This window comes from Acomys minous (genome assembly GCF_964271855.1).
Source record: "Acomys minous genome assembly, chromosome: 2".
NCBI lineage: Eukaryota > Metazoa > Chordata > Mammalia > Rodentia > Muridae > Acomys > Acomys minous.
Genome location: NC_140484.1, coordinates 41,610,057 through 41,624,083, shown reverse-complemented (window position 1 = coordinate 41,624,083; position 14,027 = coordinate 41,610,057). Strand labels below are relative to the sequence as shown.

General features: G+C 40.7%; 1 protein-coding gene across 4 annotated transcripts in view; it reads right to left on the bottom strand.

Moving 5' to 3' along the window:
* Positions 1-14,027, bottom strand: part of PCSK5 (proprotein convertase subtilisin/kexin type 5) — a 440,201-nt gene that overhangs the window by 329,583 nt on the left and 96,591 nt on the right. For all 4 annotated transcript variants that reach the window (XM_084770008.1, XM_084770009.1, XM_084770010.1 and 1 more), the window contains exon 3: positions 4,895-5,008. In XM_084770008.1, the coding sequence (XP_084626134.1) occupies positions 4,895-5,008 (114 nt within the window). The remainder of the gene's footprint in view (positions 1-4,894; positions 5,009-14,027) is intronic.

The following is a 14,027-nucleotide window of genomic DNA, read 5'->3' as shown; positions in this document are numbered from 1 at the left end:
ATGGAAGAAAGGCAGAAGTTGATGCAAAAGGCAAAGAGACGTTCTTCTATACTGATCCTTCTGATTCTTGAATGAGGACCTAAGCAGGGTCAAGGAGAAATTTCAGAACCACCATATCCATCACAAGCTCCCTAAACTAATGAGGGTGGGGTAGGCAAGCCTCAAAACTAGACAGAATGGCTCTGTACACCATTTCCCAAACAGGGAAGAACTTGGGCAAAGCTTTTAAATAAATTAAAAGAAGCATTCTGCCTTTTATCTCTACTCTTTTGTGACCGATATGAAATGATGAGCATGGTTCCAGGCTAACGAACTGGAGGCCGGAGTCTATGGAGACCCATCAAGCAGCCAGCTGACACTACAGCATTGACCAGAATTTGGAAAATAAAAGAAAGAAGTGAGTAAAATGAGTATGTGCTTTAGCCAGGCCTCTAACGGGTCATCAAGAGTGACAGGAGGATGCTCACTGGTCATAGGCTTTCACTTTCTTAAAGGTTTCTTAAAGGAGCAAATAAAATGATTACTGCAGGGGGACAAACAACAGCAAATATAATGGCGCATTGTATGACTATACAATCTATGCTAACTTGAGTTAATTTTGTGATTGAGAAGCCAAAGAAGAATAGGTATGATGTAACATGGGTTCCAGGCGCTGTGCAATGCATCTTGCAGAGGCTTTCACTGAACTGTGGTAGTCATCTCTGGGGGACCAGTAATGAGCCTTCCCTCCTCTGGGGGTGTGCACGTGAGAAGGAGTCTTCTTCAGTGCAGACCTGGTGCTGACTCTTAATATTAATGAAATGAAATTTAATACTGAGAAATGAAAGCGATGACTCCCTATGGCTTCTAAGGTTAAATGTAAAATCACGCTTCTCAGATGACCACTTGGTCACATGCTCAGAGGAATCTGGAACAATGTCAAGTGACACCCAATCAAGCTTTTTGGTGAGGTCCCTCTGAAGAGGAGCCAATTGCCACCAGCAACATGAGTGAAGACTTTGAGGGCAGAACTTTGCACTCTCATGAGATCTTTGAGTCTTCTGACTGAAATCCCAGGTACTGCAGAAGAGAGCATAGCCACTACCATTCAGCTCTGTTCAGTCCTGACCAGAAGAACCAATGAGATAACAGTCGCTATGAAAAGTGAGCTCTGGAGTGTCCTGTCAGGTAGCAAAAGGTGATTCACAGGGGTGAGTCATTGTCTCACATTGTAGTAGAGGAAAGTTGATGGGATTTAAACATTAGCATACTATTGCAACTAAATGGCCAAATGCATGATGATAACTCTATTGCGATGGAAAGTGGAGGGAAAAGATCGGCCTCCGCTGGCTGGCCACTCTCCACTTTGAGGTCTCATGGGTACAGGGATGTAACATGACCCAAGGCGAGTTGCACTGGTTGGCAACCCCAGGTTTTCAGATTGCTGAAACCTAAAACTTTGCCTCTGATCTTAATGCCCCTTTCCTGTATCCCACATTCCAATCCAACTCATTAAAATTTTTTATTGGGTCTACCTAAAAAGAAAATAGTTTGATAATCTGATTACTTCATTTCATATACCCTCTCCTTACCCACAGGTCTCTCTCCTCTCTAGAGCACCACACTGACCAGTGCTTCTTACTCTGTGGTGTTTCCGACTAAAACAGTATCCCAAATAAACCTTGTCATCTCTCAAAAAATAAAAAATAAAAATAAACATTAGCATACTAAGGGAAACCAAGTAGTGGATTTTTAAAAATATTTTCTTAATTTATTCATATCACATCTTAATTGTTATCCCATCCCTTGTATCCTCCCACTCCTCCTTCCTTCCTGTTTTCCAACTACTCCCCTCCCCTATGTCTGTGACTGAGGGGGACCTCCTCCCCCTATATATGCTCATAGGATATCAAGTCTCTTCTTGGTAGCCTGCTTTCCTTCTTCTGAGTGCCACCAGGTCTCCCCATGAAGGGGACATGATCAAATATGGGGCACCAGAGTTCGTGTGAAAGTCAGTCCCCACTCTCCACTCAACTGTGAAGAATGTCCTGTCCATTGGCTAGATCTAGCTAGGGGTACGAAGTTTATTTCCCTTATTGTCCTTGGCTGGTGTCATAGCTTGAGCAGGACCCCTGAGCCCAGATCTGCCGAACACTCAATGCTGGTGGGAATGCAAACTTGTACAACCACTTTGGAAATCTATCTGGAGCTTTCTCCAAAAAATGGGAATAGGGCTTCCTCAAGACCCAGCTATTCCACTCCTTGGAATATACCCAGAATATGCTCTACCACACAACAGGGACATATGCTTAACCATGTTCATAGTAGCCTTATTCATAATAGCCAGAACATGCACACAGCCTAAATGTTCCTCAGTAGAAGAATGGATAAAGAAACTGTGGTACATTTACACTATGGAATACTACTCGGCCATTAAAAACAAGGAATTCCCCAAATTTGTGGACAAATGGAGTGAACTAGAAATGATTATAATGAGTGAGTTCACCCAGAAGCAGAAAGAGTCAAATGGTATATACTCACTTATAACTGGACATTAGCCCAAAAGGCATGTCCCATGAAAGTCGTCACTTATCAGGAAAGTGGGTCAGGGGGGAGGACATCCTATTGGAACTTTATGTGAGAGGAGCATGGGAGAATGGGGAAATAGAACGATCCAGAGGGTCCTAGAAACCTACAACAAGTAGTGGATTTTAAAGGACCCTAGCAAAGCTCTCTTCCAAATCTTTCTCCATACTGGAGTACAGGAAGCTTTTGGGGAGGCAAGCATGGTAGCCTGCAGGCAGCAAGTAGGCCTTGGTCAAAAGGAGGGCATTAGCTAACAAGACGCCAAATCATGTAAAGGTATTTGTTACCAACCCTGACAGGCCAACCTGAGTCAGATCCCTAGGCACCTCTTGATGGAAGAAAACAAGACGACTCCCATGAGTTCTCTTTTGACTTCCACATGGGTACACACACACACACACACACACACACACACACACACACACACAGGGGGGGGGCAGACAGACAGACTAAATAAATGTTAAAAAACAAGTATTAACATTGAAAAAAGGCAGAAGGTCCGTGGTGCTAATCTTCTTCCTGGTTCCCACCCTGTCTCACTAGTACAGTAAGAGGAGGAAAAAACTGTGGTACCAGATTCTTATCCAAAAAGACACGTGAAGGCAGCAGTGCCTCTTTCCTGTGAGAAGGAACATGAGACAAGGCAAGAAAAGTCTCCTTCACCTGGTTTTAAGCAGTCCTAGGGAGACACATTTGGTTTCCATACTGTTTCTAAATTTCCTAAATCCATGCCATTGTTGTATGTGCAGACAAAGCCCACGAGTCCCTGCCACACTAACTCTGGTGCTCTCCTTTGTGGTTTCATTCCTTCGTGGTCTCAGAGCTAGCAAGCTGTCATGTGCCTCTGTCCCCTCAGATGAACCTACATAAATGACTTCTTGCTTCCCAATCCCTTTGAAGTTCACATCAGGACTCCTTTATTTTCTCTTTAAACATCACAGAGCTCTCATGTAAAAAATCTGCTGGGATTCTAAATATTTCTTCAACCTTCCGTCTCTAGATAAGGCCAAGAAAATGAGAGTTGGGAGACGTGTCGGCCAGATTCGTCCACCTCTAATTAAGCATGAATCTCTGGCATTGCAACAGTCCGAGTCCTTTCAGGGATATAAAGCAAGACCAAATGTAGACCCTTCCCTTAGCTAACCCTCAACATAGTGGAACAAATTTAAAGACAACATTAATAGCCAAAGGACAAAATGCCTGGTGAAGGGTACCGCCATGTGGTGTTCTGAATGACGAATGGTCCCCATAGACACATATTTGAATGCTAGGTCCTGGTTGGTGACACTGTCTGGGGGAGGCTATGGAACATTTAGGAGGTACAGCCTTGTGGAGGGAGTTTGTCATTGGGGGTGACCTTTGAAATCTTAGTTTCACCCCACTTCCTGTTCACCCTCCGCTTTGTGTTTGAGCTGATAGGTGATTTGTTAGCTTCTTGCTCCCACCACCGTGTTTGTTGCTTACTGTCACGCCCCTCTGCCATTATAGGGTTTCCCTCTGGAACTGAAAACCCAAATAAACTTTCTTCCGTAAGACACTTTTGGTCTTGGTGTTTCATCACAGCAACAAAGTAGTAACTGATAAAAATAACATGTGAGGCCAAGAACTTGATGTCAGAAGACAAAACGAGAAGGGAAGCCTGTCCTGGGGATAGCATCTGTGGGACTGAGTCCTCAGGGCAGGAGCAGCAAGGAGCTCTCCAGCCAGCAGGAACGAAAGGCCAGGAGCCAGGAAAATATGTGAGAAGGACGTGAAATTCTGTGGACGTGTGTCTTTTCATCGGTTGGAGACATGTGGAGAATTCGAGACAGGGTTTATAAAATGTAGTACAGTGGAAAACGCCCTGGCAACACTTAGCAATAAAAATTTTCAAGAAAGAAAAACAAAAAAAAAAAAGGCACACGGAGCAAACTGGTGACATATGAATTCCTGATGCAGAATGAGTAATGTCTTCCAAGCCATGTCTCAGGAACTCTGAAGCAAAAACTCAAAGACCAGAGATGTTCATTTCCAAAGGACGCAAGATCAAGTGGGCTGGCACCCTGCTCTCCTGATCAAGCCCAGTGAGTTTACCCTCCTGACATCCCTGCACTTAAACCTGCATCCCTTAATGGATCAAACACTTCCTGACACACATTAGGGGGCATGTCAGGAGACACTTGCCAACAGACTAATTTCAATGATGTGCAAGTTCTCATGCGCATCATGAACTAAACCCCGTTTCAGGGCTTACACGGGTTAGCCAAGGTGAGCACAGCTGCAAACAGGTCTTTGCCTACCACAAACCTGGGTAAACATGGCCGTGGCCAGCCTTCCTCAGTGAACTTACCATGTACCACATACTTGGCCACTTGGGATCATTGAAGTAGGTGGACTGGGCACGGCTGAGGTCGTAATCTCTCTTCGTACGCTTTTTCACCACTTGCTGTTGGATCCACTCCACCTTCCGAGAACAGAAACACCTGGTGAGTGCCCGCCCCCTCCATCACAGTTTGCATACCACAAATGACAATCTAAAGCCTTTCCCGTTTTCTGTCAATGCTGTGTAAGTCAAACTTCATTGTGACAATTAAAATTTCTGAGTCCATGCGACTCTAAAGAAAGCCAGTTCTCTTTTATATCACCACAAACTGACATTTTGGGATTTTACAGACCAATAATTCATCTCAACGCCAAGGCAGTTTTTAAGCCTTTTTATAAAAACATGCCACTCATAATTTGTTCTAACGTGACAATGGCAATTTTTAGGGTATATTTCGGTTCATAGTAAAAGTTGGCAGGCTTTTTCTACAGAGATTCAATACCAAGTATTTCAGGCTTTGTGGGTGCATGTCTGATGCATCTGTTCATTTGACCCATGTGTCCCTTCCTTCGACAGTGCAACATATTCTTAAGTGTTTTGGCATCAGAGTGTTTGTTGGTTTGTTTGTTTGCTTGTTTGTTTGAGACAGCATCTCAGTATGTAACTCGAGTGCACCTGAAACTTGCCAAGGGCGGGCTTGAACTTGCAACAGCCCTGCCTCTGCCTCCTAAATCCTAGGACTGTAGGTATATACCACTACACCTGGCTAGTGATACACAGTTTTTATTTTTTTTAATGCAGCATGATGGAAGAACACCACTAGGTGAATTAAAAAAACATATGCCCTGCTCTTATCTCCGGGACAGACTAGAGAATCATTTTCCTGAGCTATGGGCATCATGCCAGCTCTGAACTTCAAAAGCGCAACATTCCAGGAAAACCATACCATTTAACCATGACCTCTGCTTCAACCTTGAGTTTAACGAAGCATCTGTAATCTCACGGCAGGACTATTATATGAGGGTAGTTTTAAAAACAGGTTATTACTATGGAAAAGAAAAAGAAAAAAGAGGGCATCTTAAACGCAGGATTAGCCCTGAAGTAATTCTTCAAGTTGTAGTGGAATGTTCCTTTGTTTGGCAGCTACCTTTGTCACAATATTTTGAAATTTCCTATCTAGGCATTTATCTTTGTTTTCACAAAGCAAAAATTGAAGTAGGGACCTCATGTCCCTCACTGCTATAATCCCTTATCTGCCCACACAAAGATTCAAATCTCCCTTGCCTACTTGACTAAAGAACTGAGAGGGGACACAAAGGTGCCCTAGTTTCATGAAATATTTCACTTCTTCTTCTTCTTTTTTTTATTCTAAAGAATCTTTTTTAAGGAATCAATTCCACTGTGTCATTAATTCAATAAATATTAAGTGGCAGACACTACTCTGGGAATATAAAGATGAAGGAAAATGATGTTGGTTTTTGAAAGACATTTTTGTCAAAGAAATGTGCCTATTTCATTACTCTTAGATTCATAAAATATAATTATCTCTACAAATGATGCGCAACTCAGGAAAGTTTGACTATGGCACTTATATTTGCAAACATAATCTAAGATTATTGCTTATATATCTCATTTCAACAAGGTTAAGTGGGTTCATATCTAGACGTGAGGTCAAAGCCTTCAGATCTGTTTAAGCGAAACTTCTTTCAAAACTGAAATCTTTATGAATTTCAAAGTGCCAAGGTATATGTGCAAATATCAAAGAATGTCATATAGCTGCTAGACACAAAGACAATACTAGAGATTAGGAAAGTCTTTACTGGGGTGTGACAGACAGCGTTGCCACAATAAGCACATGCATTTTCCCACTATGTGTATACAAGTAACACAGATGGGTTTGTGTGAGTGAGAAACGCAAATGGCAGCCATTTTCCTAGATGAACTGTGACTAAAATAAAATGAAATAACTTTAAAAACAGCATCTACTCTGTAATTTTACAAAACAAAAAATGTTAGTTACATGGCAGACTAGCTAGGTGGTGACACAGCAGCTTGGCATCTGTGTTTGACTGTAAGTCACTCTGCCAGATCATAGGACTGCTGTACTAAAAAAAAAAAAGTCCCCACTGGGGTATGTGCGTGCATGTAGCATCAAATACCATGTAATTTGCCTTAGTGCTTTATGGGAACCAGCCTTTAGAGAACAGGAAAAGCATAAACACCTTCAGCAAATTGGCAGGATACAAAATAAACTCAAAAAAGTCAGTAGCTTTCCTATATACAAATGACAAACAGGCAGAGGAAGAAATTAGGAAAATTACTCCCTTCACGATAGCCACAAGCAATATAAAATATCTAGGAATAACCCTAACTAAGCAAGTGAAGGACTTATTTGAAAAAAAAAAACTTTAAATCTCTGAAGAAAGAGATTGAAAGTGACATCAGAAGATGGCGGGATCTACCTTGTTCGTGGATCGGGAGAATCAACATAGTAAAAATGGCCATCTTACCAAAAGCAATTTACAGATTCAATGCAATCCCTATCAGAATACCTACAAAATATTTTGAAGATATTGAAAGAACAATTCTCAACTTCATATGGAGAAACAAAAAGCCCAGAATAGCAAAAACAATTCTATACAACAAAAGATGCTCTGGAGAAATCTCCATACCTGATCTCAAGTTGTACTATAGAGCAAAAGTAATTAAAACAGCATGGTACTGGCACAGCAATAGGCTAGTGGATCAATGGAATCGAACTGAAGACACAGAGATGAATCCACACACATTTGCTCACTTGATTTTTGACAAAAAAGCCAAATCCATTGAATGGAAAAACGACAGCATCTTCAACAAATGGTGCTGGTCTAACTGGATGTCTACATGTAGAAAAATGCAATTAGACCTCTGTTTGTTACCATGCACAAAATTCAAGTCCAAGTGGATTAAAGACCTCAAGCTAAAACCAGAGACATTAACCCAGTTAGAGGAAAAAGTGGAGAAGAGTCTGGAACACATAGGCACAGGAGACAACTTCCTGAACAGAACACCAGCAGCCCAGGCCTTAACATCAACAATTAATAAATGGGACCTCATGAGGCTGAGAAGCTTCTGTAAGGCAGGTGACACTGTCAAGAGAACAAAGCGACAGCCTACAGACTGGGAAAAGATCTTCACCAACCCTTCATCTGACAAAGGTCTAATATCCAAAATATATAAAGAACTCAAGAAATTAAACACCACCAAACCAAATAACCCAATAGAGAAATGGGGCTCAGAATTAAACAGAGAATTCTCAACAGTGGAATATCAAATGGCTGAGAAACACTTAAAGAAATGCTCGACCTCCTTAGTAATCAGAGAAATGCAAATCAAAATGACACTGAGATTCCATCTTACACCCATCAGAATGGCTAAGATCAATAACTCAACTGACACCACATGCTGGGGAGGATGTGGAGAAAGAGGAACACTCCTTCATTGCTGGTGGGAATGCAAACTAGTACAACCACTTTGGAAATCTATCTGGCGCTTTCTCAGAAAAATGGGAATAGGGCTTCCTCAAGACCCAGCTATTCCACTCCTTGGAATATACCCAGAAAATGCTCTACCACACAACAGGGACATATGCTCAACCATGTTCATAGTTGCCTTATTCATTATAGCCAGAACATGGAAACAACCTACGTGTCCCTCAGTAGAAGAATGGATAAAGAAACTGTGGTACATCTACACTATGGAATACTACTCAGCTATTAAAAACAAGGAATTCCCGAAATTTGTGGACAAATGGATTGAACTAGAAATTGTCATAATGAGTGAGTTCACACAGAAGCAAAAAGAGCTAAATGGTATATACTCACTTATATCGAGACACTAGTCCAAGGTGTACGTCCCCATGAAAAACTGTGCTTACCAGGAAAGTGGGTCAGAGGGGAGGACACCCTATTGAGACTGTAGGTGTGAGAAGCCTGGGAGAATGAGGAAATAGAAGGATCTAGTGGGTCCTGGAAAACTACAGGCGGGTCTGGGCCCTGGGGTCCTCCGCAAACTATGGCAACAGCCAAGGGAAATATAGGCAGTAAACTTTGAACCCCTACCCAGACTAGCCAATGGACAGGACATTCTCCACCGTTAAGTGGAGAAGGAGTTCTGACTTTCACACAAACTCTGGTGCCCCATATTTGACCATGTCCCTTGGATGGAGACGCCTGGTGGCACTCAGAGGAAGGATAATAGGTCACCAAGGAGAGACTTGATACCCTATGAACAAATACAGGGGGAGGAGGTTCCCCCTCCGTCACAGACATAGGGGAGGGGAGTAGGAGGGGAAGCGGGAAGAAGGGAGGAATGGGAGGATACCAGGGATGGGCTAACAACTGAGATGTAATATGAATAAATTAATAAAGAAAAGAAATTTTCTATGACTGAAAAGTCCATACCTAACTTTTAAAACTATTTTCCATCTATCCATGCATCCATCCATGCATCCATCCATCCATCCATCCATTCATCCATCTGTCTGACAGTACATCTATCTGTCCATCCATCCATATCTATCTTTAAGTTCTTTAAAGACAATTCAAATGTATTACATTATATAAATCTTATCTCTCACCAAAAAAGCTTACTGCTAAAGTAAAACCCTTATTTTTGTACAACTCTATCCAACTTGGTCCACTCCATTTCAACCACATTACAGAATGTAGTCAACTCTGGACACTTCCACCCTCACTAAGATCCCATCTCCCTCTGCAGGCTAAGTGGAAAATGGACTTCCTCTGCTTCTACCTACCGAGCAAAACACATTAACTGAGGGCTATGGGACAGTATCTGACAATCCCAGCAAAACTTGGGTCTCAATTTCAAATCCATCAACTTTCTGATCCTATTCATGGGGCAGTTTATCCTCAACAGAAATAAAAACTTTTATAAAGCAAAAATATGCTATAAGCCATTGCATAAATGTAAATGGGAAACAAATTATAAAGTTACATTTAAAATGTGTGTCACAGTGAGGAGGATATAATTTCTCTGGGTAATAAACTACAGTGAAGCTAATGACTAAAACAGAGACACTAATGAATAAAACAGAAGATAAAGAAAAAGACGCCAAATATGTATGACAGCACAAAGTAAAGATGTTGTGCTAAACCAGAGAGGAAAAGCAAGCTACTTAAGAAATGATTGTGCTTGAACAACCATAATCAGATAAAGCTGAAGTTTCACCTAATATCAGGATCAGTTTTAAATGAATTAACAGTTTAAATGTAAAAGACAAAAGAGTTAGGCACAGTAAAAGTTATGTCAGATTAAACTACATTTACAGTGAAAAATACAGATGCAAATTTTTCAAGTGATTTAGAAAAACTTACAGTCTTAACTCTAAGAAAACAATGTAAATTTGTCATGACAAAAAGTATCAAGGTGGCAGAGGTGAAAGATAAACTGTTAAACATTCACAGTTTCTAGCCTCCCCTACCACCAACCCAAGGAGGCCATCTCGCTGGTACACAAGAAGTTCAGATCTCCAATAAGATAATAGTTCCACAAACAACTATCCTTGGAAAGAGCAAACTTCTTCCTTCCTTCCTTCCTTCTTTTCCTTTTTTCTTTTTCTTTCTTTCTATCTTTCTTTCTTTCTTTCTTTCTTTCTTTCTTTCTTTCTTTCTTGTTTTGATTTTTTTCCCCCCTGAGACAGAGTTTCTCTGTGTAGCCTTGGCTTACCTGGACTCACTTTGTAGACCTGCCTGCCTCTTCCTCCCTGAGTTTAAAGGCATTTAGAGGATTAAAGGTGTGCACCCCCACACTCAACTTAAAGCAAGTTTCTTAAACATAGTTAAACATGTAACTAACACGGTGGCAGCAGTGGAAGGAGCCTTGACTAAGTGGGTCCAGTGAGAATTTGACTCTTCTCAGAAGGCATGGTAGGACCCGAGTCTCTGATTCCTGTTTGAGGTGTTACTGCCTACATAGACTCCTGTCATGTGTCACCATATGCTGCTCTTCCCAGAGGCCAACCAGGCTGCCAAATATAGAATCTCAGAAACCGCTTTCTAAATAAGTCAGCTCTTCCTTATATGTAGCCTATGTCAAATAATTTGTTGTGAAGCCATAGTGACATATGGTGACATATGATGACAAAAGCATCCTAAGACTGAACTGTGATATCACCCTTGCAGATACAATGTAAAGACTGGTAACATATTGACAGTATAGAGGAGACTCATGCTTATAGAATGTTTGGATGAATGCAACTTTGTACAGCTCTATGGATGGCAACTAGGCAATATCTACAGAGATGCCAATGAGTAATTCTACTCTGTATTTATGCACATAAATATGAAAAGTTATGTACTGAACTAGTAAATGAAACCTGTAAGTACAAGTAAAAATACAGTAAAATCTATGTACACAATAACATAGATAATGGAGTTTGTGAGTAGTTTATTTCATTTTCTATCAGACACCTGGTAAGATTTCTGGTGAAATGTAGAGAGATAGACATGCCTTCTGGTCCAATTTTTTCCTGGTTCTGAAATTCTAGCCACATATTCCCAATCTCTATTTTACAAGGATCAACACTTTTGTTAAAAGCAACAGAAAACTGAGGTTGATGTCCCAGCTGGAAAATTATTTTTAGTCATTCCATAAAGATGCAAAAGTGGCATTTATAGAGATGGCCAGTAAACAGTCACACCTCTAGTGATTTGATTGATAAGTAATTTCTAGAGAATAAATAAGATTCCATGTTTTTTGCCCTTCTTGGTTAACACTAAAAAAGAATAGGGAGAAAGTGTGTGTGTGTGTGTGTGTGTGTGTGTGTGTGTGTGTGTGTGTGTGTGTATGTGTTTCCTATGAGAAAAAATGGCTTCAGGAAGATGTCTCAGTACCAGCATACAGTTCACAAGCCCTAATATCTCAGTAATATTTTGAAACACTGGTCACAAAATGGTAATTGGCCTAATATAGTAGTTCACACTTTAAATCCCAGCACTAAAGATGCAGAGGCAATTGTATCTCTGTGAGTTTGATATTATCCTGGTCTACAAAGAGAGTTCCAGACCAACCAGTACTACTACACAGTAAGGTCCTGTCTCAAACTTTTTTAAGAAGAAAGAAAAAAGTAATCAGAATTACCAAGTGAAAAATACCAAGTGAAAAAAAGTCAAGAAATTTTGTAAAAGACTTATTTTATTTTTTCTCCTTGAGTAAATTATAAGCGAGTTATTAAATACTGTAATTATGTTGTCATTCTTTTTAAAGAAAATCAAACAATTGCTTACAGTTCACCTGTTTCAGAGATCAGCTTGGAGGCAAATAAGTATTACGTTATATTTGAATTTTCACTTGATCTGCTTGGAACAGGCATTTAGAATTTATTTAATAACTGCAAAATACCAAAGGCTTATGTAATGAAAGTACAGCTGGTCAGAAACACATGGAATATTTAAGAATCTTTTATTAGGAAATTGTGAAGTAAATATTGCATATGGACTGGAAAGATGACCGAGGGATTAAGAACACTGCATACTCCTCCAGAGTACCCAGGTTTAATTCCCAATACCCACAGGGTGGCTCATACCCATCTGGCCAAAGGGGATCTGATGACTTCTTTTGGCCTCTGTAGGCACCAGGCACTTACATAGCACTCAGACAAGCATGCAAGCAAAACACCTATACACATAAAATAAAAAACAAATAAATGTTGAATATACACTTGAAATAGCGTGATAGAGACAATATAGACCACACTTAAAAAGCTGACTCTACCATAAAACTGTATATTTAGTTGGCCTTTTCTCAGAGCCAAAGTTTTAGAAATGATTCAATTCAGTTTTGCTCCATTGGCTTTAATGGAAAAATTCATAGTATTATTGTGAGGAATCCCGGTCACACTTCCGCACACATAACCCACTCCCCTATTATATACCTTCCTCTCCACATTTATTTTCCTTCTTTTCTGCTTAAGCAGGAAAGAGGAAAACGAGTGGTTACACCAGATGGAAGCAGTATAATGTTCTCCTCCCCACTTGCAAAGCCTTTCATTAGTCCACCCTCCCTCAAAAGTATTTGCCTGTGTCCCTACTGTGTGGCAGGTCCTGCATTAGATGGGACAAAATGTCAGCAAGCAAAAGAATTCCCTGACAGTGTATTTAAATAAATAGATTATACCATAGATTTTTAAACTGCTGTATGATGCAAAACCAAGTAACATGAGGAAATAATAGGTGATTATAGAGGATGGACTATTCTAGAAATGCAGTCAGGGAAAGACTCCTGGGTCGATCAGATATTTCAATAGAATATTAAATAAAAAGGAACTGTCTGCTTAAAGAGCTCAAAGAGAAGTTAATAGGCTATGTGACCAGGTAAAGTCAAAACCTCAGGATGATGGTCCACTTGTGTATTTCTGCCCATAACTCATCTATACACGACAGCTGCCTACATGATTCCTCAACCCCTGAAAGATATACTGATATTGTATTTGACCTCTAGGAGATAAACAACAAAGGAGAAGACAGTGCAGACATCAGAGAATGATATTTCCAGAGCTGGTAAGCAGTTCAGAACTCCAAAGAAACTGGAAAAAATTCTTGAAAGGAAATACAAATTTGAAATAAATACATCCTCCACAATTTTGCTTTCTCCTATGATAGGAATTAAGCAAGGAACTCTCTGTGGTCCAGGGCAAGGGATCATCTTACAGATCTAGGAGTGCCCTTGTGATGTTAGTCAAGATGAGCTACTTCCATAGGGAACAAGGTTTTGATGTGTCTTTTATCCTCTCAAGCTTGCAGTGAAAATCACAGGTGCCATGCTATCTAAACAGTGTTGAGGCTATAAAATAATCCCTAGGACAAGAGGGGTGTGGGTAGGAAACTCTCCAACATGAGGCATTGGTGCAATGCAGTATGGCAGATGTGACCATTTTACTGGAAACAGGAAGACGATTGCCAGCCCTACAACTCCATGAGGAGAGAAAACGACCTCCATAGGGAGTCTACATCTAACATGCAGTGTGTGCAGTGTATGTTCTTCCCGTAAGCAACATGATGCTATTTGCAATCAGTGATGATGAACTGGACCAGTCTATGCCAGACATGGGCAGTGCAGAGCAAAATGACGGGGGGTGTAGAAGGGGGGAGACACCAACCCA